This window comes from Muscardinus avellanarius, assembly GCF_963383645.1.
Source record: "Muscardinus avellanarius genome assembly, chromosome: 1".
Taxonomy (NCBI): Eukaryota; Metazoa; Chordata; class Mammalia; order Rodentia; family Gliridae; genus Muscardinus; species Muscardinus avellanarius.
Window position 1 is genome coordinate 219471860 of NC_137786.1, and position 26208 is coordinate 219498067.

A 26208-nucleotide genomic window follows, 5' to 3' on the forward strand; every position below is an offset into this window, starting at 1 on the left:
GGGGGCGGGCCAGCCTACACCCCCACTCCTGAGCGAGGGCCTGCCCACCATGCCCTGACCCCCTCCTGTATCAGGAGCAGGTGGCCCCCTTCACCCCATAGTTGTCCGCCACTTTTAAGTGTGGAGATTCCCTGTCCTCAGGAATTTGGGAGCGCGGCCCGACCCCAACTGTGTCTGTGGGGTAAGAAGATGGAGATGGCTGGAGCTCTGGAAGGCTCGGAGACAGAGGTGTTTTCTGGGTGCCGGGCCACTCCGCCCGTTTCTGGGTTCCTGGTGGCTCTGCCTATCTGACAGGCGGACAAGTCAAAGCTGCCCCACTGGCCTCTGTCTAGGATGGCGTGGCCCAGATCTGGAAGACTGTTCACTCTTCTGGGGCTCCTGCCCAGGCCCGAGTCCCCTGAGCCTGTGAGCCTAGGAGAAAGGGGAGTTCATGGCAGAGACACGCACTTGCTCCTCCATGCACACTAGGCCCAGCAGTTTGGCTCTCCTGGACTCTAGATCCTGGAAGGTTCTAGTCCTCTGGGTGAGCCGTGCCCTCTGGACTGCGTCTTGCCCGTCGACTGCCTCCTTGCCCACCCTCTCGCTCCTGTTCCCTGATGCAGCCAGCAGCTCTTCGCGTGTACACTTCCCAGTCAGCTGTGAGGTCCGGCTTCTGCTCAGCGGCTGGAGGGAGGCACCAGTGTATACCTTTGTCTCTACCTGTTCCGTGGCTCCCCGCTGGGGCCTGCAGCTTCCCCTCTGCCGCCACCGCCCCCATCGGGAAGGTGGTTGTTGCTGGTCAGGCTGCAGTGCAGGGCTGGTCCCTCAGTGCTGGGAAGGGGGACAGGGATGGGGCTGGGGGAGGAAGAGGCCAGGGCTGTCTGGGGTGGCTCCCGCCCAGAGGTACCAGGGTGGTCCCAGGAAGCTGTCCGGGGGCTGAGGCCTCGCTCTGCCAGGTGCCCAGGTTCCTGCAGTCCCCGAGAGGTGGAGGGCTGGGGCGAGGAGGTGCGGGCAGCCCCGGGCTCGGTGCCTGTCTGGGAGCTTCGGTGGATGCGGTGGCTGACGATGATGTTGTTGCCGAAGCCACCCATGGAGGCCATGGTGGTGCTCTGCTCCCGCTGCACCACAGCCGTCATGCCCCCCTCGGCCATCAGCCTCTGGATCCTGCTGAGGGCATCTTCCCCACTGGCACCGTACTCTGAGCCCTCGCCTGGAAGGTACAAAGCAGAGAGGGAATGAGCTGTGGGCCTGGGCCTCTGTGTCACGAGGCAGCGGACAGCAGGACTGGAGGATTCCAAATGAAAAGCAGAAATAAGAAGCCCAACTCCATCACTGTAAAAATCAGTCTTCGAGCCGGGTGTGGTGGCGCACGCCTGTAATACCCACCTTGGGAGGTGGAAACAGGAGGATCACGCAGGTTTGAAGCCAGCCTTGCTGGCTTAAGAGACCCTGTTTCCAAATAAAAATATAAAAAAACAGGTGTCTGGGAGTGTAGCTTGGAGGTAGAAGGGTTCCCAGGAACCCAGTACCACACACACAAAAAAAATATCAGTCTTCAAGATAAAATCCCCAATCCCAAGTCACACCTCTGCTTTTGTGGTAGGAAACTGAGGTCTAGGATGGCATGCAGTGGCCAAGGGTACTCAGATGCTAAGAGGCAGAGCTGGACCTCAGATAAACACTTGGCCTTTTAAAAAATTTTGTACTGGGGATTGAGCCCAGGGGCATTTTACCTTTGAGCGACACTCTGAGATATTTTTATTTTTATTTTTATGTGGTGCTAGTGATTGAACCCAGGGGTATTCTACTTCTGAGCTACATTTCCAGCCCTATTTTACTTTTTTATTTAGAAATATGGTCTTATTAAGTTGATGTGAACCTCACTGAGTTGTTGAGGCTGGTCTGAACCTGTGATCCTCCTGTCTCAGCTTTCCAAGTACTGGGATTAAAGGCATATGCCACCATGCCCAGCATATTTATTTTAAAATTTATTTTTAGGGTAGGTGTGGTGGTGTATGCTTGTAATCCCAGCGCTTGGAAGGCTGAGACAGGAGGAACATAAGGTTCAAAGCCAGCCTCAGCTACTTAATGAGGCTCTCAGCAATTTAGTGAGACCCTGTTTCCAAATAAAGTATAAAAAAGGTCTGGGAGTATAGCCCGGAGGTAAAAAAAAAAAAAATCCTGGGTTCCACCCCAGTACCCCCTCCCCGCGCACACTAAATAAAATAAAATAAAATTTTTTTATTTTACATTTTTGCAGTACTGGGAATTGAACTCAGGACCCCACACATACTAGGCAAATTCTCTACCACTGAACTACACCCTCCCTTAGCTGTCCAGGCTGGTTGTAAACTTGTGCTGCTCCAATCTGTCTCCCAAGTAGCTGGTCAGCAGCAGCTGTTTTTACAAGCCTCCCTGCCCCCATCCTGCCCGCGGGTCTTTTCTCTGCTTGTCTCATTCCAGCTCGATTTCCAGGCCAGCTGTTTTCACAGCTTAGCTGCCCCTAAGGATCCCTCGCAGTGCTTGCCAGCTCCAGGCTCATAGTTCTGGCTCCAGGTCTTAAGCCTTTTTCCCAGCACTAAACAGGGGGCTCTGCCTGGGCTTTAGCTTCTGTTCACCTTGGTTCTCTTGAGGCTCCCTGGAAACTTCTGACCCCTGAGGGCAGCTCCCTCACCCACTTCATCCCAAGCAGCTCACCTCCAGCTTCTGGAGAAAAACAAAGACAACCTGAAGGGTTGAATATCTCGCAGGGTCTAACAGTGGGGCAGAGGGTAAGAGGAAAGGCCAGCCTAGAGCCTCCATGCCAGCTCAGCTTCCTCCCCGAGGCTGCCCCAAGGGTCCTCCCTGTGTGCACAGAAGCCCCTTCTGCTGCCCCAGGGTCCGCTGGAGGACCCCAGCCGGGCTGAGCTGAGCTGCTGGTTTTGGAGCTCATCATGCTGGGCTCTGGGCCTGGTGAGTCTTGCATCCAGGGACATTCTACCTCTGAACCATACCCCCAGCCCTTTAAAATTTTATTTTTGGTATTGCGGACTGAGCCCAGGGTCACTCTTATCTTTGAACTACACCCCCGGCCCTATTTAATTTTTATTTTGAATCAGGGTCTCACTAGGTTGATGAGAGTTGCTACTTGCTGAGGCTGTCCTTCAACCTGTGATCCTGTCTCAGCCTCCCAAATACTGGGATTATAGGTACACCACCATGCCCTGCTTAAATTTTATTTTTAAACAGGATCTTGCTAAGTTGCTGAAATTGGTCTCAAACTAGGATCCTCTTCTCTCAACCTCCCAAGTATTGAGATTACGAGTGTGTGCCAGCATGCCATTTTTACCAGCTTTTCACGTAGCCTGCGGAAGCTGCCGCAGCCCTGCTCCCAAGGCGCCCCTGTGGGGCTTGCCGGGCTCAGGTGGTGGCCCTGCTGCTGCACTCAAACCTGAGGGCCCTGTCATCTCCGAAGGCTTGTCTACGGCCCAGCCCCAGCCACCTCTCCATGACTGCGGCGGTGTTTCCTAACGCTCTTCTTGCCTTCAGTCTCCTCCCTTTCCTGTGCGTCTCTGCGCTGCTGCCATTACTGTTCTAATTCAGCTCCAGCTAACTGAACTCTGGCTAAGTCCACATGCTGTTGGAAGCCTAGCAGCTCCACCCCCTTGCCCGCCATCTTTGTGTACCCAGTACCCTGTAAGGAGCCCTACGTGGCCCGGCTCCCTCGGATCCACCCCGCCCGACTCGGCCTCCTCAGTCCCAGGCGCCAGTGCACATGCCGCTCTCGGCCGCTCTCGCAGCCTTGGCAGTGCTCCATGCCTCTGCTTTAGTTATCAGTGACCGAGCTGTCTTTTGTCTGAGCTGTATGTTCCTGAAGGTCTTGGACTAAGCTTTATTAATTTGGGGGTCCAATGTGGAACACATGGTCTGGTGTGCAGTGTCAAATACAAGTGCAGATGAATAGGGGGGCTCCCAAGATGCATATAGGGCTTCAGACTCAGGCAACTTTGAATCTGGCTGCTCCTGCTTCAAAAGGAGCATTCTGAGTTCGCCTTCTTCCTGGACTCACTCTTCAAGGGAGGGCCATGACAAGGGCATCATTTCTGACCATGATTCCCCTTGAATACTTTTGGGTTCATAGTGTCAATACCAGATGTAAAATAAGTGCCCAGAAAAGAACGGATGGAGCTGGGTGTGATGGCACATGCCTGTTACGTGGCAGTACTTGGGGGGCTTGAGACAGGAGGTACACAGGTTTAAAGACCACCTCAGTAACATAGTGAGACTCTTAGCAACCTAGGGAGATCCTGTTTCAAAAACAAAAATTGGAAGGAGCTATAGCTTGGAGGTAGAATCTCCAGTACTACAATAAAACAACAAAAGAATGGATGGGAAATTTAAAAATGTGCACAAAAATGGTTTCTGGGGCGCCGGGCGTGGTGGCGCACACTTGTAATCCTCACTCTTGGGAGGTGGAGACAGGAGGATTGCACAGGTTCGAAGCCAGCCTTGCTGGCTTAAGAGACCCTGTTTCCAAATGAAAATATAAAAAATAGGTGTCTGGGACTGTAGCCCGAAAGTAGAAGGGTTTCCAGGAACCCCAGTACCACCAAAAAAAAAAAAAAAAAAAAAAAGGTTTCTGGGGCTTGGGTGTGGATAGCTTTAGCCCAGAGCTGCGAGCTGTCCTTCTCTTCTGGGAACACAAAACAGAGGCTAAGATCTACTGAAGGCTGCACAGCTGGCATATTCTTCAAGAGAAAAATATGAGGCCCAAGGGAAATGGTTTCAGGAGCAGTGGGCAGTGGTGGCAACAGGGGTTAATTCTGCTGTCTCCCTCCCTGTAGCAAAAGTATTTCTTTTTGTTTTTGAAAAATGGGAAATTGATTTAGTGCTGACATGAGACCATTTCCTTGGCAAGTTCTAAGGTACATTCTGGATGCACAGGCCAGGATAGGATCAGCAGCTTCCCAATTGCCCTGCAACTGGGCCTGCCTCTGGAGAGGGAAGTGTAGGCCTAAGTAGAGGCTCCATGCTTCAAGGAATCTCGTATCTGAGCTGTGGGGTGAATACCTCACCAGATAGCCTCGGGACCAGGAGAGACTATATAGACAGACAGACAGACTACTCAATTCCTCTTCCCTCCCACACCCTACACTTCCTTTCCTGTTTTTGAAAGTGACTGCTATGCATCAAAGAGCTGGGGGAGGCAGGCATAGTGGCACACGCCTGCAATCCCAGTACTTGGGAGGCTGAGAAATGAGGATCACAAGTTCATGGTCAGTCTCAGCAACTTAATGAGTCCTTGTTTCAAAATAAAAAAAATAAGTTGGGCATGGTAGCGCACACTTGTAATTCCAGTACTTGGAAGCCTGAGACAGGAGGATGGAAGGTTTGCAGCCATCCTCAGCTACTCAGTGAGGCCCTCTGCAACTTAGTGAGACCTTGTTTCAAAATAAAGAATAAAAAATAGGACTGGGGGTGTAGTTCAGGGGTAGAATGCTCCTAGGTTCAATCCTCAATACTGCAAAGAGAAAAGAAATAGGGTTGAGGGTGTACCCCAGAGGCAGCATGCCCATGGGTTCAATCCCCAGTACCACAAAACAAAACAAAAAACAAAAAGAGCTGGGGGTTCAGAGCTCTCAGCAAAGGTCTAAGGGCCAAAGATGGCAGCAGGGCTATTCGCCCTGCTCTACCTTCTGCACCTGCTGATCAGAGCCTAGGCCACAGGCTCATCGTCTACCACCTGCCTTGTTTTCCCAGAGGCAGGGCTAGGGTTGAGAAATTAGGTTCTGGCCTTCTGAGACTGGGAAAGACAGTTCCCTCCCTTCTTCTTCTTCTTTTTTTTTTTTTTTTTTTTTTTTTTTTGGTGGTACTGGGGATGGAACCCAGGGGCCTTCTACCTCCGGGCTACACTCCCAGACCTATTTTTTTTATATTTTTTATTCGGAAACAGAGTCTCTTAAGCCAGCAGAGGCTGGCTTCAAACCTGCATGATCCTCCTGTCTCAGCCTCCTAAGTGTGAGGATTACAAGTGTGTGCCATCACACCCGGCATCCACTTCCCTCCCTTCTGCCTTCCTTTAGTCCCCACCCCCCCAAAAACAGGATTAAAGGAACTTGTCATTGACTGCAGGTCAGACAGCAAGGCCAAAACAAAAAACATTTTGGGAAGTGAGACACCAGAGAACACTTCTTGGGTGTGTTCCCTAAGCGCTTGCTCCCCAAGCCCCAGTGAACCTCACTGTCAGGACGGAGGCCCCACTCTGACTTGGTCCCGAAACCTGCCCTCCCCACTCACCCAGCTTCACTGCTCAATATGTCTGTGCACTGTTTTTGAACTTGGCAAACCTCGCACGCACTGTCTCCTCTGCCAGGAGCCCCCTTCCTCCTGATAACTCCTACTCGTCCCCGAGGAGGAAGCTGAGATGCCTCCTCTGGAAATGTCCCTTGCCCCACAGGTTGGGCCTGGCCCTCATCACAATGAAGCAAGCACCAGCTTAGATGTCTGTCTCCCTCTCTAGACTGTCTGCTCATCTCCCTTGGGGCAAGATGGAAGATCAGTTTTGGAATCCCTCCTGAGTCACCCTCATGCTGCCTGAGCTCATCAGGGGCTCCAGAGGCCACCGGTCCACTGAGATGAGAGTTCGGTCCACTGGAAAAGCCATGGTTCCACCAGCCTGGCCCTCAGACTTTCTGGAATAGTTCTAGTGGATCCTAGGGTGGCTCAGGGAGGGCCCATAGCACTTGCACAAGTGGGCCTGGAGATGGCTGAAAGGAAAGTCAAAGGTTTCCTCCTCACTGAGGCTCGAAGCTGCAGCTGGCCGCTCCAGCCAGCACTGCCAGCTGTTCGTGTCCTCAGCGAGGGGTTTCCACCCCACAAAGAGCCACGGCCTCAGATGTAGGAGTCAGGCTGGGCCACAGACCAAAAAGGGACTTGGCTTTTTCAGCTGATGGCAGTGAGAAGGACAGTGCCCTGTGGGGGACTGCAGCATCGAAAGCCATTCCCTGGGGGCAACACAGGCAAATTTGTTGCTTTTTGCCTGATGCACACCAGGGCTTCTCTTCCCATGGTCTCTTTTAAGCAAATGGCTCCACCAAAACTAGAAAATGCCCATCTGTTTGGAGTCAGCCTTGTTTGGAGCTGGGAGCTGCAAGGAGCTGGGGCTGGGGGTAAGGAGAGTGAGAACAGCCTGTTTAACACAGCTGCTGACTGGCTCCAAAGTGGCTGGAGCTCTACTGCTGGGAAGTGCTAATTGGTTCTTAAAAGTGAGAGGCCAGTGCAGGGAGCCAGCAAGCCAGTGTTGGGGCTGCCGGGGCCACACCTGAGATAGGTGAGAGGAAGGGCAGACACCTGCCTGTGTGCCTGGCTGCAGCTAACCCACACCAACCGGCAGGGGCAGCAGGACCACCAGAGCCTTGCCCATGGCGGCCCTGCTCTGCAAACCAGCTAGAGGGGAGACAAGCTAAACTGGAAGCCTGAGGCTGGGTGTGGTCTCGGGAAGGACAGCTGGCAGCAGTCTCTCTTGCAGTCCTTTCAATCTAGACTGCTTCCTATGTGTTCTCTGGAAAACCAGCCTGGGTTCCCCAGGTTTTGAAGGAAAGGGAGGCCAGGGTATTTAGGGGTTGCTATGCAAAGCTTCCAGGCTGCTCAGCCCACTGGAGACAGTGACCCAAAATCAGAGAAATGATGTCCCTGTCATAGGAATAGGAAGTTCCTATTGCCACTAAATGGCATTACCAGATCTGAGGGCTACTCATCCTGAACAGGGAGCAAGCAGCACTGTGCAGTACTACCTGGCCATGTGGAGGGCACGGGGCACTTAGGCTAGCTCTCCCAGGGTGGGCTGATGATGCTCCCAACTGCCCCCCTCCTACGCAGCTTTCCCCTCTAGCAGTGCATGGCTCCTACCTTCACCAGGACCTGAGGCTTCTGTCTCCGAATCCTCTTCCTCCCTCTCAGTCTGTGTCTCAGCATTTTGCAACTGAAGGGCCAGAGTCTGGGTGCCCTGTGACGTCACGGAGGTGGTGGGGTTCCGGGGCTGCAGCCCAATTGCATTCATCAGACCCATATCTCTGTCTGTCCTCCAAGTGGCTCTGCTGGTTCTAGGGAGAAAAAGACAGACTGAAATTAGGCTTCTGACAGCAACCCTCACAGTGCTCTGGGGCCCCATGCCAATCAGTCCTGAAGGCACAGTACTGGCTAAGACCACAGGCTGAAAATAGAGCCCTGAGCTCCCTCGGCTACCCCTGATGGTGGCTGTCTGTGTCCACCGCCTGATCTGGAACAATGAAAGACCACAGAAGCACCCAATCTTGCACATCCAGCTGGTTCCGTCACTCCCTAAACAACAGTCTCTTACTTAAGATTAAGGAAGCCACTAGAGAGACCTGTGGGACAAAGGGTGAGCAGGGTGAGAAGGGCCTTTCTTTAGCTCTACCTTCCTTCTATCTGCTGACAAGACTCTAGTTCAAAACCTTGGCTTTCCAGGTGGTTGAGATCTCTACTTCGGAGGGAAAGCACTGAAACTCTTATGAGGCTGTTCTAGGCTCCTCCTTCCATAGCCTTCTGAAAACAGACCCTGGTAGTGCACAAGCTGCCCTACCAGGCAGGCCCAAGCCCAAGCCCAGTACCTCCTTTTCTTCCACATTTCCCAGACACTGACCTTTGGGATTGCAGGAGTTGGTAGCAGAAGAAGCCCCTGACTTTGAGACTGTTACCAGACAGTTTCATATTTCATGTTTCTAACTGCTTCTGAGACCAGCTATGCTTTGCCATTCCTATAGGAAAGCAGGGACTGCTTTGGGTCCACTGTCAACCCAACACCCTGTATTTTTCAAACATCCAGTCTTCAATTGTGAATTAAGTGAAGAGGACCAGTACCAGCCTCCCGCTCTCATGCTGGCTCCTGAAGAGGCTTTATCCCTGGGCTGCACTTTGTGCAGTGTGCTGCCTGGGGCCCTGGCCATCTAGGAGATCCCCACACACTGTCCCTGGGTCAGAGAGCAGAATTCACGAGGCAGCGCTCTCCAGTGCCCTAAGTGTGCCCGGTGTTGGCCAGGTGGGAGGTGCCATGCAGGGCAGGAGCAGGGGACGGGCTTCCAGCCAGCTGCTGCCCTCCTGTCTCAGCTTACCCAGGCCGCTCGCTGCTCCTGCTGTTAGAATGGACAGTGAAGACTGTCTCGTTTAACTGGTCCCAGTAGTACTCAACACCAGAGTTTAAAGCCCTGAAAATCAGTTGGGAAGAGGGAAAAAGAAAATAGAAAGTATTAGAAGGTGATTTTTAAAAAAGACACCATATTCCTGGGCTGTGGGGACTGAGGCCTGGTAGCCCATCCTGCATCTCTTCTGGGCTGAGACCAGGACCAGAGATGCGCCCTCCAGGTGCTCAGTGCGCGAGCATTCACAGATCTAAAATGGCCTGAATCCCTGCAATGGAAAAGCAGCCTCTCCAGTCCCACAGGCAAAGCCTAAACAGCCCCTTCTTTTGGCCAACTGGCAGCTAAAACAACAGGAGCACCAGACAAAGGCAGTGGGTTCCCAGTGCTCCTCGGACACTGTGAGAGGACGGCAATGGAGAAGCTGCAGCAAGGACCACCGGAGAAGCATGGCACCAGGGACAGGTACCAAACAGGCACGCTCAATCCTCGGAGGCAGAGGCTCCAGAAACAAGACAGTCGGGCTCTCACCCCTGGGGCCTTTTCTATTGCTGTGGGGCCATCTCAAATTTCTCAATTTGCCTGGAGCTCAGAAGTGTAAGCCAAGAGCCAGGTATGGTGGCATACTCTGTAATCCCGGCCACTTGGGAGGCTGAGGAAGGAGAATCGCAAGTTCTGGACCAGACCAAGGCAGCAACTTAGTGAGACTCTGTCTAAAAATAAAAATAAAAACAGGCTTGGGATGTTGCTCAGTGGTAGAATATTTGTCTAACATGTGTGAGGGCCTGAGTTTAATGGCCAGCACCACAGAAAAAGCAAAAAGAAAACTGTAGGCATCACACTTTGCTCCTAAATAGCGCAGGGCACACACACTTTCTTGAAGAGTTTTGCTATAGACGGAACCATTGCCCTCTGCCCTCCAATTCATATGGTGCAGCCATCACCCCCAAAGTGAGTGATTCTGGACACAGAGTCTTTAAGAGGTAAATAAAGTTAGGTGAAGTCACGAGGGTGAGCCCTTACCTGACAGGACTGTGGCCTTACAAGGGGTGGGGGGGGAGGGGGAGAAGAAGGAGAAGGAAGAAGAGGAGGAGGAGGAGGAGATGACGAATGAATAAGATGCAATGAAGCAGCAGCCTAGGAGGGTAGAAGGAGAAGGTGGTCATCTTGCTGGGTGTGGTGGCTTGTCCCTAAATTCCCAGCTACTTGGAAGGCAAGTCTATAGGATTGTGTGTCAGAGCCCAAGGTAGTCATCCATAAGCCAGGAAGACAGCCCTCACCAGAAGCCAGCTCCAATGGCCCCTTGATGTTGGACTTCCAGCCTCCAGAACTGTGAAAAAATAAGTGTCTATTGTTTAAGCCACCTGGGCGGTGGTGCTTTGTTATGGCAGCCTGAGCAGACTGTGATAAACTTTAGCAAAAGCCAGCTTTTAATCCTGCAGCCTGGGTCACCCTCTCTAACAAGAGAACTTAATGCCATAGGGAACAAACAAGTCAATGTGTTACAAGGACCAGCCAGAAGAAGGTGAGTTTGGGAACATGATATAAGGAGCTTCTTTTCTTTTCTTTCTTTTTTTTGCGGGTCTGGGGATGGAACCCAGGGGCATTTGACCTCCGGGCTACACCCCCTGCCCTATTTTTTATTCTTTATTTTGAAACCGGGTCTCACTGAGTTGCAGAGGGCCTCACTAAGTAACTGAGGCTGTCCGCGAACCGCGATCCTCCAGGTCTCAGCCTCCCGAATGCTGGGATTATAAGCGTGCGCCACCACGCCCGGCTCAAGGAGCTTCTTTTCTAAAGATGAGAATTCAACAGGACAGGCTTGACAAGTCTGAATGAGAAGGGACGGCACCAAGGCACTGTGGCACTTCAGGTGTGTGTGTGTGTGAGAGAAAGAGAGAGAGAGAGAGAGAGAGAGAGAGAGAGAAGAAGAAGAAGAAGAAGAAGAAGAAGAAGAAGAAGAAGAAGAAGAAGAAGAGGAGGAGGAGGAGGAGGAGGAGGAGGAGGAGGAGGAGGAGGAGGAGGAGGAGGAGGGCGAGCGCGCGCGCGTGAGACTGAACAGACAAAAAGTAGTGTGTCCTTCTTCCTTCAGTCATCCACCTACCTCCCTGGCAATTAGGCTAAGAATAACACTGGCACTGGGAGGGCAAAGGTGAGAGAAGGCAACCTTACCTTAGGGAAGAGGCACATGGCCTGAAGTCAATAGCAGAGGCCTCCAAAAACAGTCATTACTTCACTTTTTGGTGAGTAAATCCTGGCTGCATTAGGCACTATGTGAAGCCAGCTGACAGGAAGTCTTTGATTTACAAACTTGTCAAAATTTATTGACAGGCTGCAATACCATGTGGGCCCCTGCCAAATCCCTCCTCTATAATTCTTGCTAGCCAGAGCTGGCAAGTGACAACAAACTGTTCATACCAAACCAACAACAAACCATGTACTGTGTGACCAGGAACCTTCCTTCCTACTTCAGAAAGGAGGCCATCAGAAGTCCGAGGATCTGAAGCTGTGACTATCAACGTGATGATAGTGGCTGCCTCAGTTCAGGCAGCATCAGCTGAGAGCCTCGAACTGGACTGATTTTCATTCTTCTTGCTCTCCCTTTTCTTTTCTTTATTTGTGGGATTGAACCTAGGGATTGAACTAGGGATTTTAGGGATTGAACCTAGGGTTGCACACATGCTAAACAAGGGCTCTACCACTGAGCTACATCCCCAGCACGCCCACCTTGTTTGTGTACTGGGATTGAACTCAGGGACATTCTACCTCTGAGTTATACCTCCAGCCCTTTTTATTTTTTTATTGTGGAATAGAGTCTTGCTAAGTTGCCAAGGCTGCTTTGAATCTGTGATCCTCCTGTCTCAGTCCCCCCAAATATTGGGATTACAAACATGCACCACCACATCTGGCTCTCTTTATTTTGAGACATGGTTTTAATGAGTTGTCCAGGTGGACTTTGAACTTCTCATCTTCCTGCCTTAGTCTCCCAAGGAGCCAGGATTATAAGTGTATGCCGCTGTACCTGAATTGGGCTACTTACTGAAGAGGTCGAATGCCAAACAGAGCAGAGGCCACAGTCACCGTAGCAGTGTGCAGTTCCCCTCTCCCTCCCTCCCTAAGCTGTCACTCCCCCAAAAGGGTCTAATTCTATCCCTGATTTGCTCTACCACTGTGGTCAGAGCCTGAGGACAGTAAGCTCATGGGTTTGGTTTAAATTCTGGGCACTGTACCAAGGGGCAGAGTTGGAGCACCCTGTCTGGCTACTGATTCTTACCTTCCGGTGCCCAGTGTCACTCATTTCTGTGTTTAAGATAAAAGATCCAAGCGGGCATAGAGGAGCACACCTCTAATCCTAGTACTGAGATAGGAAGATCACAGGCTCAAGATCAGCCTCATTTAGCGAGATTCTTAGCAACCTAGCAAGAGTTTTGTTTCAAAACAAAAACAAAAAAACCAAGCCAGGTGTGGTGGCACACGCCTGTAATCTCAGTAACCTGGGAGACTGAGACAGGCGTATCGCAGGTTCGAGATAGCCTCAGCAAACAGTGAGACTCTCACCAACTTAGTGAGAAACTGTTTCCAAATAAGAAATAAAATCGATAGCCGGGTGTGGTGGTGCACGATTGTAATCCCAGCATTCAGGAGGCTTAGACTGGAGGATCGTGGTTCAGCTACTTAGTGAGGCCCTCCGCAACTTAGTGAGACCCTGTTTCAAAATAAAGAATAAAAAATAGGGGAGGGGGTGTAACTCGGAGTTTGAATGCCCCTGGGTTCCATCCCCAGACCCACAAAAAAAAAAGAAAAGAAAAAGAAAGAAATAAAATTGAGTTGGGGGTGTAGCTCAAAGGTAGAATGCCTTAAGGTTCAATCCCAGTACTACAAAAAAAAAACAACAAAACAGGGCTGGGGGAGTAGCTTAGATGTAGAATGCCCCTGGGTTCCATCCTTAGTAACACACACACACACACACACACACACACACACACACACACACACAGAGACAGACAGACAGACAGACACACACACACACACACACACACACACACACACACACACACACACACAAGATAAATGATGTAGGTGGGCTTGGTGGTGTGTGCCTATAATTCCAGTACTTGGGAGGCTGAGACAGTAGGAGAAAGTAGGATCATAGGTTTGAAGCCAGTTTCAGCAACTTAGTTAGACAATCAGCAACCAGGCAAAGTCCTGTTTCAAACAAAAAGTAAGCTGGGCATGGTGGTGCACACTTGTAATCTCAATACTTGGGAGGCTAAGACAGGAAGATCATAGGTTCATGGCCAACCTCAGCTACTTGGTGAGGCCCTCTGGAACTTAGTGAAACCCTGTTTCAAAATAAAGAATAAAAAATAGAACTAGGCCCAACATTCGGGAGGCTGAGACCGGAGGATCGTGGTTCGCGGACAGCCTCAGCTACTTAGTGAGGCCCTCCGCAACTTAGTGAGACCCTGTTTCAAAATAAAGAATCAAAAATAGGGCAGGGGATGTAGCTTGGAGGTCAAATGCCCCTGGATTCCATCCCCAGACCCGCAAAAAAAAAAAAAAAAAAAATAGAACTAGGGGTGCAGCTCAGAGGTAGAATGCCCCTGGGTTCAATCCCTAGCACTGCAAATAATAATAATAATAATAATAATAATAATAATAATAATAATAATAATAAAATAGGGCTGGGGATGTAGTGCAGAAGTAGAATGTCCCTTGGGCTTAATGTCCAGTTAAAAAAAAAAGGCATAAAAGAGCCAACCACCTTCTTCCCTCTTGGGTCTTGGTAAGGATAAATGAGTCACTGTTTCTCTAGGTTCTTCTTGGGAGCTAGACAAACACACAGGGAAGAAGAGTGGGAAGGCCAATCAGAGGCAGCCTTTTCAGGTGGACTTCTACCTAACACCTGGTTTCCTTCCGTAGCATCTGTGAGCTGTGCTCAGGGCTTGGCACAACTTCCTCACTGGTTGGAACTTGTGGGGCTCCCTAAGCACATGATGGAGCCAAACCTGATTTTTTCAGTGGTCCCAACACTTCCTCCACACAACCTGTGGCCCTGAATTTCCCAACTTCTGGGAATGTTCTCAAAGAGAACATTCTCTCATCTATCTCTCATCTATCGGTTACATGGCTGTGGGGACCTACACAACATGGCTGTATCCTTAGAAAGATGAACTGTTTCCAAGAAGGCTGGCGTTCACCCCGCCGTTTCCATGATGTGGGAAAGAGCCAGCAGCTGGCTCTCATGGGCTGGCCTGAGAGGTGTAGTCTCTGGCCATTCTGGCTGCCTGTTCACTAAGAGGCATGCCTTCCCTCTCCTTGGGCAATGTTGCTTGATTATAATTACTGTTTACAGCAGTAGTTCCCTCTGAAGGGACAGAGCTGGGGCTTTGTCAGGAGTGGCAAGCATGCCACAGTCTGCCACGAGTCCCTCCATTTTATGTTCTGTGCTGACTGAGAGGCAGTGGTCTTACCATCAACATCTCCTCCACCCCCATTTATAGGCAGCCAGCACCCCTCATATCAATCTGGTGCTCCACGCCTACTGGAGCTCCTGGTAAAGGTGTTGGCTGGGCTGGTGGCCAGCCAGGGGGAGCAAAGCACATCACTGCCAGGAAGGGTGGACTGGTTGGACTATCCAGTTGTTCATATCTTCACTGTCCTAAGAATCTCTTCCCTGGTGAGAGAGTATTCTCTAAGGCCTTTGTCTACTGTCAAGTGGGCCTTAGTACCTCCAAGATACCCCAATGCTCGTTCCCTGCCTTTGGGCTTGGTGACAGTGCTTGGCTTAGACAATGGAGGAGAATCAAGAACAGTACTGAGTGAGCACAAAATGAGGTGCAGCTGCCTGTGCTGGACAAAGGCAGACCACCTGTTCCAGAGGGAGGGCTGCGATCTTGGCCCAGCTGGCTGGCTAAATCCTGTGCCCTTGGGAATGGGTGTGCCAGGGAGCTGCATTACCCAGGGACAGGCGGCAAGCCCTGACAGCTGCCTCGGAAACTAACCACCCTCAGCTCCTACTTCCCTTTTGGTTTGTTCTTCTCATTCTAGTCCAGAGACCTATCACAGACTGTTGTGAAGGTTAGCATTCCACTCATCCTCTAATTTTCCACTGTACCAGCTACCTCACCAGCCTATACACACTTCAGAGCACCATTCTCTATTGGGGTGGTACTGGGGATTGAAGCCAGGGGCTTCTATCAGCCCTATTTTTTCTGTCTGTGTGTGTGTGTGTGTGTGTGTGTGTGTGTGTGTGTGTGTGTGTGTGTGTGGTGCCTGGGATTGAGCTCAGGGGCATTCTACCTCTGAGCCACACCCCAACCCTATTTTATTTTTATTTTGGAACAATGTTTCACTAGGTTGATGAGTTTTACTACTTGCTGAGACTGTCCTCAAATCTGTGAGCCTCCTATTTCAGCCTCCCCAAAACAGAGATTACAGGTGTGCACTACCATGCCTGGCTTCCTATTTTTGTTTATTTATTTGTGTGTGTGTGTGTGTGTGTGATGACGGGGATTGAACCCAGATACACTTCTAGACCTATTTTACACTTCCAAGATACACCTCTACACTTACTTTAGACTTACTTTACTTTTTTTTAAGCAGGATCTTGCTGCATTTATGAGAATGTCACTAAGTTGTTGAGGCTGTCTTTAAACCTTTGGGATCCCCCTCCAAGTACTGGGTTTATAGGCATGCACTCCCATGCCCAGCTCTATTTTCATTTTTTATTTTATTTTGCGGGTCTGGGGATGGAACCAGGGGCATCTGACCTCCGAGCTATACCCCCCGCCCTATGTTTGATTCTTTATTTTTCATTTTTTTGGTAGTACTGGGGTTCCTGGAAGCCCGTCTACCTCTGGGCTACACTCCCAGACCTATTTTATAGGTTGTTTTTTTTAATTTGGAAACAGGGTCTCTTAAGCCAGCAAGGCTGGCTTTGAACCTGCGTGATCATCCTGTCTCCGCCTCCCAAGCGTGGGGATTACAAGCGTGCGCCACCACACCTGGCTGATTCTTTATTTTAAAACAGGGTCTCACTAACTTGAGGAGGGCCTAAGTAGCTGAGGCTCTCTGCAAACGGCGATCCTCTGGTCTCAGCCTCCTGAATGCTGGGATTACAAGTGTGCGCCACCACTCCCGGCTTATTTTTATTATTTATTTATTTATTTTTATGGTACTGAGGGTGGAACACAGGGGCTTTTCTACCTCCGGGCTATACTTCCAGATCTATTTTATATTTTATTTGGAAACAGGGTCTCACTAAGTTGCTGAGAGCCTCACTAAGTAGCTGAGGTTGATCTTGAACCACAATCCTCCTGTCTCAGCCTCCCAAATGCTGGGATTACAAGCATGGGATACCATGCCAGATTCTTAATGGAGTTTTTGATGTAGAAAAGGGTTAAGAATCAGCTACAGAAAAAAGTTATGGATTAGAAAGTTAGGATACTAATGCCGGGTGTGGTGCTCCACACTTGTAATCCCTGTGCTTGGGAGACAGAGACAGGAGGATCGCGCAGGTTCAAAGCCAGCCGTGCTGGCTTAAGAGACCCTATTTCCAAATAAAAAAGTATAAAAATAGGTCTGGGGGTATAGCCCGGAGGTAGAAGGGTTTCCAGGAACCCTAGTACCACACACACACACACACACACACACACAAAAGTTAGGATGCCTAGTTCTATCTCTAATCTATCAGAAGGCCCAGGGTCAATCTTTTTTTTTTTTTTTTTTTTTGGTGGTGGTACTGGGGTTGGAACCCAGGGGCTTTCTACCTCCGGGCTATACCCCCAGATCTATTTTTTTTTATATTTTATTTGGAAACAGGGTCTCACTAAGTTGCTGAGAGCCTCACTAAGTAGCTGAGGCTGGCTTCAAACCTGCGCAATCCTTCTGTCTCAGCCTCCCAAGCGCGGGGATTACAAGCGTGCACCACCACACCTGGCCTCCCAGGGTCAATCTTAACTTCCTCACCTGAACATTGTTTATAATCTTTCTTGCCTACAGCAAATTTGACAGACATGAAGCCAAGCGTGGTGAAGTGTGCCTGTACTTGGAGGCTTAGGAGGATTGCAGGTTCAAGTAGCCAGCCTCAGAAATTTAATAAGGGCTTCCACAACTTTTATTTTGAGACACTGTCTCAAAATAAAAAATAAAATATGACTGGGGTGTAGCTCAGAGGTAGAATTTCCCTAGGTTCAATCCCCAGCACCACACACACACACACACACACACACACACACACACACACACACACACAAGATATGAAGGCGCTGGGCGTGGTGGCGCACGCTTGTAATCCCAGCATTCGGGAGGCTGAGACCCGGAGGATCGCTGTTCGCGGACAGCCTCAGCTACTTAGTGAGGCCCTCTGCAACTCAGTGAGACCCGGTTTCAAAATAAAGAATAAAAAAAATAGGGCAGGGGCTGTAGCTTGGAGGTAGACTGCCCCTGGGTTCCATCCCCAGACCCTAAAAAGAAAAGAAAGAAAAAAAAAAAGATATGAAGGTGACTGCGATGGGAAGCTTTGAAGAACTAAGTACAAAGTCATGTCCATGTCAAATTTATATGGCACCCTAAATTTCCACCTCTAAGGTTTGGGGAACCTAAGCCAACAGGAGAAATTGCAACATCAAAAAGGATGGGCCAGTTTCCTCTCATTCCAACAGAAATTGGTTTGTGATGGGACAGTGTTCCATGTCCCATCACAAACTGAATTCCTGGTGGGTAAGAGTTTCCCAGGCAGCCCCACATGGCTCAGGCCTGCTGAGACTCCAATGCCAAAGACAACATATGGGCAGAAAAGAGAAAGCAGAGGCCAAAGCCAGCCTCATGTTTGGCGAAGGAGCCTGTGACTCACAGCAAGTATGTGGGCTGGGGTTTCATTCGTGAACCTTTCTGGGACCAAAACAAACTGGGTTAGAGATTCTGCCTCCGCAAGAACAGATCATGCTGTGGGGGTTGGAGGGGGCCTGGGAGTTTGCTCTGGACAAAGCATGAATTGCAGGAGCCAAAAACACACTGTAAAGGAAGGGAAATAGGGAAAGAAGGCCTATAACTGTAGTGTTGGTATGAGTAAAATCATGATCCAGAATTCTCCACCAGTTTGTAAAAGATGCCTACTAGATCCCTCTTATGAATTCCTAAGGTGAAAGAGATAGATAATCAGCCTTGTCTTATTTGGGGAAAAGAAGCATCTCAGGACAATCTGCCCCTGAACCATGGACAGGCCAGGGGAAGGTGGAAATCAACAGGTGTAGCATCTAGGTTAACAGTGACAGAGTTATGAAAGAGGCAGGCTGTGTTCTACAAAGACAGAAGAAGACAGTGAAAAGCCAGGTGTGGTGGCGCACGCTTGAAAGCCCAGTACTTGGGAGGCCGAGACAGGAGGATTGCACAGGTTCACAGCCAGCCTCAGCTACTTAGTGAGGCTCTCAAAAACAAAGTGAGACCCTGTTTCCAAATAAAATATAATAGGTCTGGGAATATAGCTTGGAGGTAGAAAGCCCCTAGGTTCCATCCCCAGTACCACCAAAAAAAAAAAAAAAAAAAAGTGAAAGCAGCTCTCTGGACACAGACCCCAAGGAGTGACTGAGTATAAGAATAAAGCACAGCCGGGCGTGGTGGCGCACGCTTGTAATCCCCGCGCTTGGGAGGCTGAGACAAGAGGAACGCGCAGGTTCGAAGCCAGCCTCAGCTGGTTTAAGAGACCCTGTTTCCAAATAAAATATAAAAAATATAGGTCTGGGAGTATAGCCAGGAGGTAGAAGGCCCCTGGGTTCCACCCCCAGTACCACCAAAAAAAAAAAAAAAAAAAAAAAGAATAATAATAAAGCACTCAGCTACTTAGTGAGGCCCCTCTGCAATTTATTGAAGCTTTGTTTCAAAATAAAGAATAAAAAAAAAAATAGGGCTGGGGAAGTAACTTGAAAGTAGAATGTCCCTGGGTTCAATCTCCAGTACTGCATTAAAAAAAAAAAAAAAAAGCCAGGTGTGGTGGCACACATTTGTAATCCCAGCATTTGGGAGGCTGAGACCGGAGGATCGCGGTTCGTGGACAGCCTCAGCTACTTAGTGAGGCCCTCTGCAACTCAGTGAGACCCCGTTTCAAAATAAAGAATAAAAATTTAGGCAGGGGGTGTAGCTTGGAGGTCAAATGCCTCTGGGTTCCATCCCCAGACCAAAAAAAAAAAAAAAAAAAAAAAGCAACCAAAAAAACCAAAGTTTTTTCCAGGGCCATTGACCTACCTCAGCTGACAAGAGTCAATCTCCAGTCACCTACCAGCTATGAGAACGGAGCCAAATACATACTCTAGACAAAGCCACCGAGGGCCCTATCAAAAGGCAACGTGGACATTCCCAAGAGGCATTGTCCTTACTAGATCAGTGACACCGTACTCCATGATCTGCAGAACACCCTGAAGAAAGAATGTGCACCGAGTAATGAACAGCAGCAGGAGAGCCTGGAGACAGGAGTGGCGCTTCATCGGCTGGAACCCTGTAGTGCCCCACGCAGCAATCAGCCTGATCTGCAGTGAAGCACAAAGCTCCACACTCTTGACCTGCCTTGGTCTGGAAATGGATGACAAGCCTGGCTGACTCCAGGGTCTTGAGTAGATGAATGCTTGGATAGCCCTCTGTGCTCCAAAGAGCCAGTGGAAGGGAAAGCAGTACCCTTGGGACAGAATGCTTTGATTTTGTCCCCTCTACTCCCTATTTCAAGACTAGATAATAATCACTTTGACTTTATTTTAAAAATTATTCTTGCTCCCTTTTTTGGTGGGGGAGAGATCTGGCCTCATTAGGTCGCCAAGGCTAGACTCCTGGGCTCAAGTGATCCTTCCACCTTGGCCTCCAGGTGTGTGCCGCCACACCCAGTTTCACTCTGACTTTGAGCTTTTCAATCTGCTTTTACTATTATGAGCTAGAGCTTCAAGCACAAAGAAAAACAGGCAAAATACAGAGACAAGCTGTTTGAGTTGAGTGGCTTGACACATTAGGCTTTTAAACAATTCTCTATTTCCAATTTTCTTTCTTTCTTTTTTTTTTTTTTTTTTTGCAGGTCTGGGGATGGAACCCAGGGGCATTTGGCCTCCGAGCTACACCCCCTGCCCTATTCTTTATTTTGAAACCAGGTCTCACTGAGTTGCAAAGGGCCTCACTAAGTAGCTGAGGCTGTCTGCGAACCGCGATCCTCCGGTCTCAGCCTCCCGAATGCTGGGATTACAAGCGTGCGCCACCACGCCCAGCTTCCAATTTTATTTAAGTTAATGTTTATGACATTTATATAACTCTAAGACCACTTGTTGAATTTTAAAAAAAAAAAAGGAATACTTGATATCTATGCTTTTGCCTGTAGACACTTTACTATCGCTAGGAAACCAGAGAACAAGAGACAACATAAAAAGAAAAAATACTATCTCAGAGTCAAGAAACACAATCACTAAAGCATGTGTGTGTATGTGTGTGCGCACACGCGCGTGCACGCTACTGGGGACATTCTACCTCTGAGCTACATTACCAGCCCAATTTTATTTTTATTTTGAAACAGGGGCTCACCAAGTTGCTGAGGCTGGTCTCGAACCTGCAATCCTATTTCATCCTCCTAAGTAACAGGATTACAAGTGTGTACCACCATTCCCCAAGCCCCCTTTTTGCAGTGCTAGGTATCAAACCCAGAGTCTCACACGTTAAGGCCAGCGATCTACCACTGAGGTACATGGAGCCCTTTTGAAAAACTGGCCTCAAACTTGCAATCCACCTGCCTCAGCCTCCCAAGAACTAAAGCAGCCTTTTGAGAAAGAGAAGCCTGAGAATGCACCAGGGTCTAGCAGGATTGTGAATGCCCACCTCAAGGGCCCCACTGGCTGGCCAGGCCCACAGCTGAGTGCTGCTTATTCCAGGCCTCAGTCCAGAAACTGTCCACCCCTCACCCTCTGATCAACTCACTCGGGTCGGCAGATCACCAGGTCTCCTTTGTTGGTGCCATAGGCCAGGCCAAGCCCAGGCTCGGGCAGCCAACGGGCTGAGTTGATGCTGACATGTCTCCGCTGGTCAGCAGGCATGGGGTAAAGGACGTTGAAAACTCTCTAGATGGGGAAGGAAGAGGGAAGAAAAGAGAACGGAGAAGAAACAATTTGTTATCAAGAGTAGCAAAGTACAGGGAGAGACAAATTAAGTACAGGGAAGAGAGGAGCCCTTTAGGCTGGGAATGGGCTGACTCTCACTCAACTCACATCTGAGCTCAGGGAAGCAGGGGAGTGGGAACTTATTTTCGGTTAAGAGGTCCCTTTCAAGAAACACTAGGGGCATACTTGCTGTGCTCTCACGGCCTTTTAGCACTTTAAATCTGTTTATCTGTTAGTTCCAGGAAGGCCTTTCCAGAGCTCAAGACACTGGGAAGGACTGCCCATAACGTTCCTCTGACCAGACAACCACCATGAGGCAACCTGGGCTGGTAGTCCTATTACCATGGAAACCACAGCACTTTCGCAGTGATGGGGAACTGGAGGTGATAGGGGGGCGGGAGGGGGTGATAACATTAGAGAACATTCTTAATTCATCTAATTAAAAGCACTGTTAAAACTGGTATTGTTAAGGAAAGCTAAGAGGTATTCAGATGCAGGGAGCAAGGCAGAGGGGAATCTTGAACATGCAGGTACACGATTTCCTTCAAGCTTATATAAGCCACCATTAAATCGATCTGTTTGCAAAGGGAGAGATTCTCCTTTCAACAGTCTCTACCCATCTTCCCAAGCTCATGTGTTCTGAGGGTGGTCTGGTAATGACTAGGGTCTGGGCTGAGATGAAAGCCTCACAGTCACACGCAAGATGTTTTTCAGGTACCTTCAGAGATGGGGCAGGCTGGGGAAAAATGGAAGCATGACCTTTCATTTAGGAAGACTTGGGTTTGTGCTCTGATGCCAAGGTGGTAACTTCTCTAGATCTCAGCTTAAAAAGAGAACCTACATCAGGCTAACTAAGAAGATTAAAAGAGATGATGGGGCTGAGGATACGGTTCAGTGGTACAATGCTTGCCTAGCATGTCGAGGCCTGGGTTGTGTCCCCAGCACCGCCCAAAAAGGAAGCTGCATAAAAGAGATGATGTATAAAAAATGCCTGACATGCTGGGCGTGGTGGCGCACGCTTGTAATCCCCACGCTTGGGAGGCGGAGACAGGAGGATCACACAGGTTCGAAGCCAGATGTGCTAGCTTAAGAGACCCTGTTTCCAAAAATAAAAATGTATAAAACAGGTCTGGGAGTGTAGCCCGGAAGTAGAAGGGCTTCCAGGAACCCCAGTACCACCAAAAACACAAAACAAAATAAAACAAAAACTGCCTGACACAATACAATCTCATAAATGTAACTGCTGTTAGTGTTGCCACAAACCTGCATCCGGATTTTCAAAAAAGGGCCTATGAGCTGGGCATGGTGGTGCACGCTTGTAATCCCTGTGCTTAGGAGGCTGAGACAGGAGGATCGCGCAGGTTCAAAGCCAGCCTCAATTACTTAGTGAGGCTCTCAGCAACTTGGTGAGACCCTATTTCCAAATAAAATATAAAATAGGTCTGGGAGTGTAACTCAGAGGTAGAAGGACTCTGGGTTCCATCCCCAGTACCACCAATACATACATACATACATACATACATACATACATACATACATACATACATTAAAAAGGCCCATGAAAAGAACATGAGCAGACATGGTAGCATGTGTCTGTAATTCCTGCTACTCTGGAAAATGAGGCATGAGGATCCACGTTTGATGCCAGTCAGGGAAACTTAGAAGGACCCTACCTCAAAATAAAATAAAAATAAAAGGGGCTGGGGTGTAGCTCAGTGTTGAGAGTTCTTGCATGGCATATCTGAAGCCCTAGGTTTAATACCCAGCACAGCAAATGAGAAAAAGATAAAAAGAAAAAAGAAAGAGAGACAGGAGAGTTTTCATAGAGCAATATTCATTAAATGAATTTAGGATATCAATATAGCTGGGAGTGATGGCACACATTTGTAATCCCAGTACTCGGGAGGCTGACACAGGAGGATCACAAGTTCATGGACAGCCTTAGTTACTTAGTGAGGTTCTCCACAACTCAGACCCTGTTTCAAAATAAAGAATAAGCCGGGCGTGGTGGCGCACGCTTGTAATCCCCGCGCTTGGGAGGCTGAGACAGGAGGATCGCACAGGTTCGAAGCCAGCCTCAGCTACTTAGTGAGGCTCTCAGCAAATCAGTGAGACCCTGTTTCCAAATAATGTATAAAAAAATAGGTCTGGGAGTATAGCCCAGAGGTAGAAAGCCTCTGGGTTCCACCCCCAATACCACAATAAATAAATAAATGAATAAATAAGTAAATAAATAAATAAAAGGGCTGGGGTGTAGCTTGGAAGTAGAATGCCCTTGGGGTCAATCCCCAGTACCATAAACAAAAGGAAAAAATATTAAGGAGTATCTACTTCAAAATTTACTCAAGCTAAGGATCCACTCCATAATTTATGCAAAGTAAATGATAAGCAGTCTTGGATTTGAGAACATGGGTGCACCTCCCTTGGGTATCTTCCCAAAAGGCCTTTGTCAAAAAGCTGGGGGTGGTGGTGCACACTTGTAATCTCAGTACTTGGGAGGCTGAGACAAGAGGGTCACAGGTTTGTGGCTAGTCTCAGCTACTTAGTGAGACCTGTTTCAAAATAAAAAATAAAAAACAGGGTTGGGGGTATGGCTTGGACGTAGAATGCCCCTGGCTTTAATTCCCAGTACCAGAAACACACACACACACACACACACACACACACACACACACACACACACACACACACGGCCTTTTCCAGGAAAGCCTCCAGAATAGAGAAGACAGAGCACATGTGCTCCATACACTGACACACACACACAGACCATCCGGTAAAGAGTTATCACCCCAGCAATGTTGAGAAGTATGCCTGAGAGAAATAGGCTTTGTTACAGATATGGGACTGGCTTTGGCTTGAGGCACCAGACTGACTGCCCTGTGGACGCTACATTAAGAACCTACTATGTACTTATGATGGAGGTTGAGTGTGGCTCAACTCCAGATGGTAGAATTAGCCTGGAAAATCTTTGGTCTAACTAAAGAGACTATTAATTAAAAGTCAAGCGGGCATGGTGGCACATTCCTGTAATCCTAGTACTTGGGAGGTTGAGATAGGAGGATCCCAGGCTTGAGAACAGCCTCTACAATATAAGTAGAGACTTGGCAACCTAGTAAAACCCTGTCCCAAAATAATATATAAAATAGGACTTGGAGTGCAGCTCTGAAGCAGAATACTCCTGGGTTCAATGCCTGGAGTGTGTGTCTCTCTCTCTCTGACACACACACACACACACACACACACACACACTCAAATGGAATTTATGAACTTCTAATTACTGAGAATGGAGCTGCTTGGCCTATGGATAACCTCCTCCGCAGACACACACCTTCGGCAGTAGCCCTGAACAAATTCACAGCTGCTGCTCTCTACCTGACCTCACTGTCTGACAACCATGCAGATGGCAATGCAATTCCTTTTCCTTTGTAACTAACCAAACTTTTACCTTTAAATCAAGAAATGGGGTGTGGCAACCTTATTTTTCTCTGTCCCGAAAATAACCAATGGTGTCAGTCCTACCTCCAGGTCATTCAGTTAAATAGAATGTGGGAAAGACACTAAAAGGATAAAGTGGAAAGTTCAGGATCACTCAGCCAGTTTTTCTCTCCCAAAGGTCAGGTGGTATGTGTGTATACAACAGAGTTAAGAAGGGGTGAGTGTTGATTTCTTTTCTTTTTCTTTCTTTGTTTTTTAGGTATTGGTGATTGAACCCAGGGGTGTTCTACCTCCAAGCTACACTCAATTTTAAAAGAGGGATCCATTAATTAATTAATTAATTCATTCATTCATTCAGTGGTACTGGGGAAGGAAACCAGGGGTATTCTACCTCTGAGCTACACCCTCAGCCCTATTTTATTCTTTTATTTTAAAACAGGGTCTCACTAAGTTGCAGAAGGCCTCACAAAGGTGCTGAGGCTGGCAGAGAACCTGTGATCACCATGTCTCAGCTTCTTAAGTACCAGGATTATAACCGTATACCCCCATACATGGCTTTTTTCTTTTTCTTTTTTTTTTTTTTTTTTTTAACAGGGTCTTATTAGTTTGCTGAGAGTTCTGCAATGTCGCTGAAGCTGGTCTTGAACCTGCAATCCTCTTGTCTCAGCCTCCCACATACTGGGATTTAAGTATGTGCTACCATGCCCAGCTAAGTGTTGATTTCAATGGGTTGAATGAAAGAAGCCCCCAGTTTTGGGCCTGTGGAATTCTGTGTGCAACTCACAAGAGAATCTTGCCTAAAATCACAATGACTTATAATTATAGAAAATAGGGCAGAAGGGCTAGAAAAAATGGCTTTGCAAAGAGAAAAACAGTAAAGTCGATGTTTTAAGGGTCATGCTGAGCCTGGTGTGGTAGCACATGCTTGTAATTTCAGGAGGCTGAGACAGGAGGATCATAGGTTCATGGCCAGCCTCAGCAACTTCATGAGGCCCTCCTCCTTAGTGAGGTCCTGTTTCAAAATAAAAGGATAAAATAGGGCTGGGGGTATAACTCAGAGGTACAATGCCCCCAGGTTCAATCTCCAGTATTACAAAAAGAAAAAATAAAGGATCACGCTGAGATGTTTTTATTGGGGTCTCAAGAAATTAAAATAAAACAACACACATACCCTATTTCTAGAAAGTTTCTAGAACAGTAGAGAGGCAAATAAGCATCTCATATGTTACAAATTTATTGTCTGTTACTGCAGAGGGATTAACAAGCAAGTGCTATCAATTTGCTTCTTACCATAGGAACTTGCTTTAGGGACAAAAGTCCAAAAAAGTTAACATGAGAGGTGAACCTATTTAGGAGAGACGAGGTCACAAAGGGATCAGAAGGAAGCGACTAAAGGCTGACCCCATCCCCCAACTAGCCACTTGACAACTTCTACGGCCACAAAAGTCATAGGTCCATCGATCTGTCCTCTGTCTCTCTGCCTCCCCCACCCCAGTCAGTACTGAAGAGCAGATCCCGAGAACCCATCTCCTATC

The 26208-nt window shown here is 48.7% G+C and overlaps 1 protein-coding gene across 5 annotated transcripts in view; it reads right to left on the reverse strand.

The window, feature by feature from the left end:
• Nucleotides 1-695: 695 nt before the first annotated feature.
• Nucleotides 696-26208, reverse strand: part of AMBRA1 (autophagy and beclin 1 regulator 1) — a gene marked incomplete at both ends in the record, with an annotated part of 202250 nt that continues 176737 nt past the window's right edge. For all 5 annotated transcript variants that reach the window (XM_080705353.1, XM_080705352.1, XM_080705351.1 and 2 more), the window contains 4 exons: nt 696-1189; nt 7867-8060; nt 9090-9182; nt 21060-21199. In XM_080705353.1, coding sequence (XP_080561479.1) covers nt 696-1189; nt 7867-8060; nt 9090-9182; nt 21060-21199 — 921 coding nt within the window. The remainder of the gene's footprint in view (nt 1190-7866; nt 8061-9089; nt 9183-21059; nt 21200-26208) is intronic.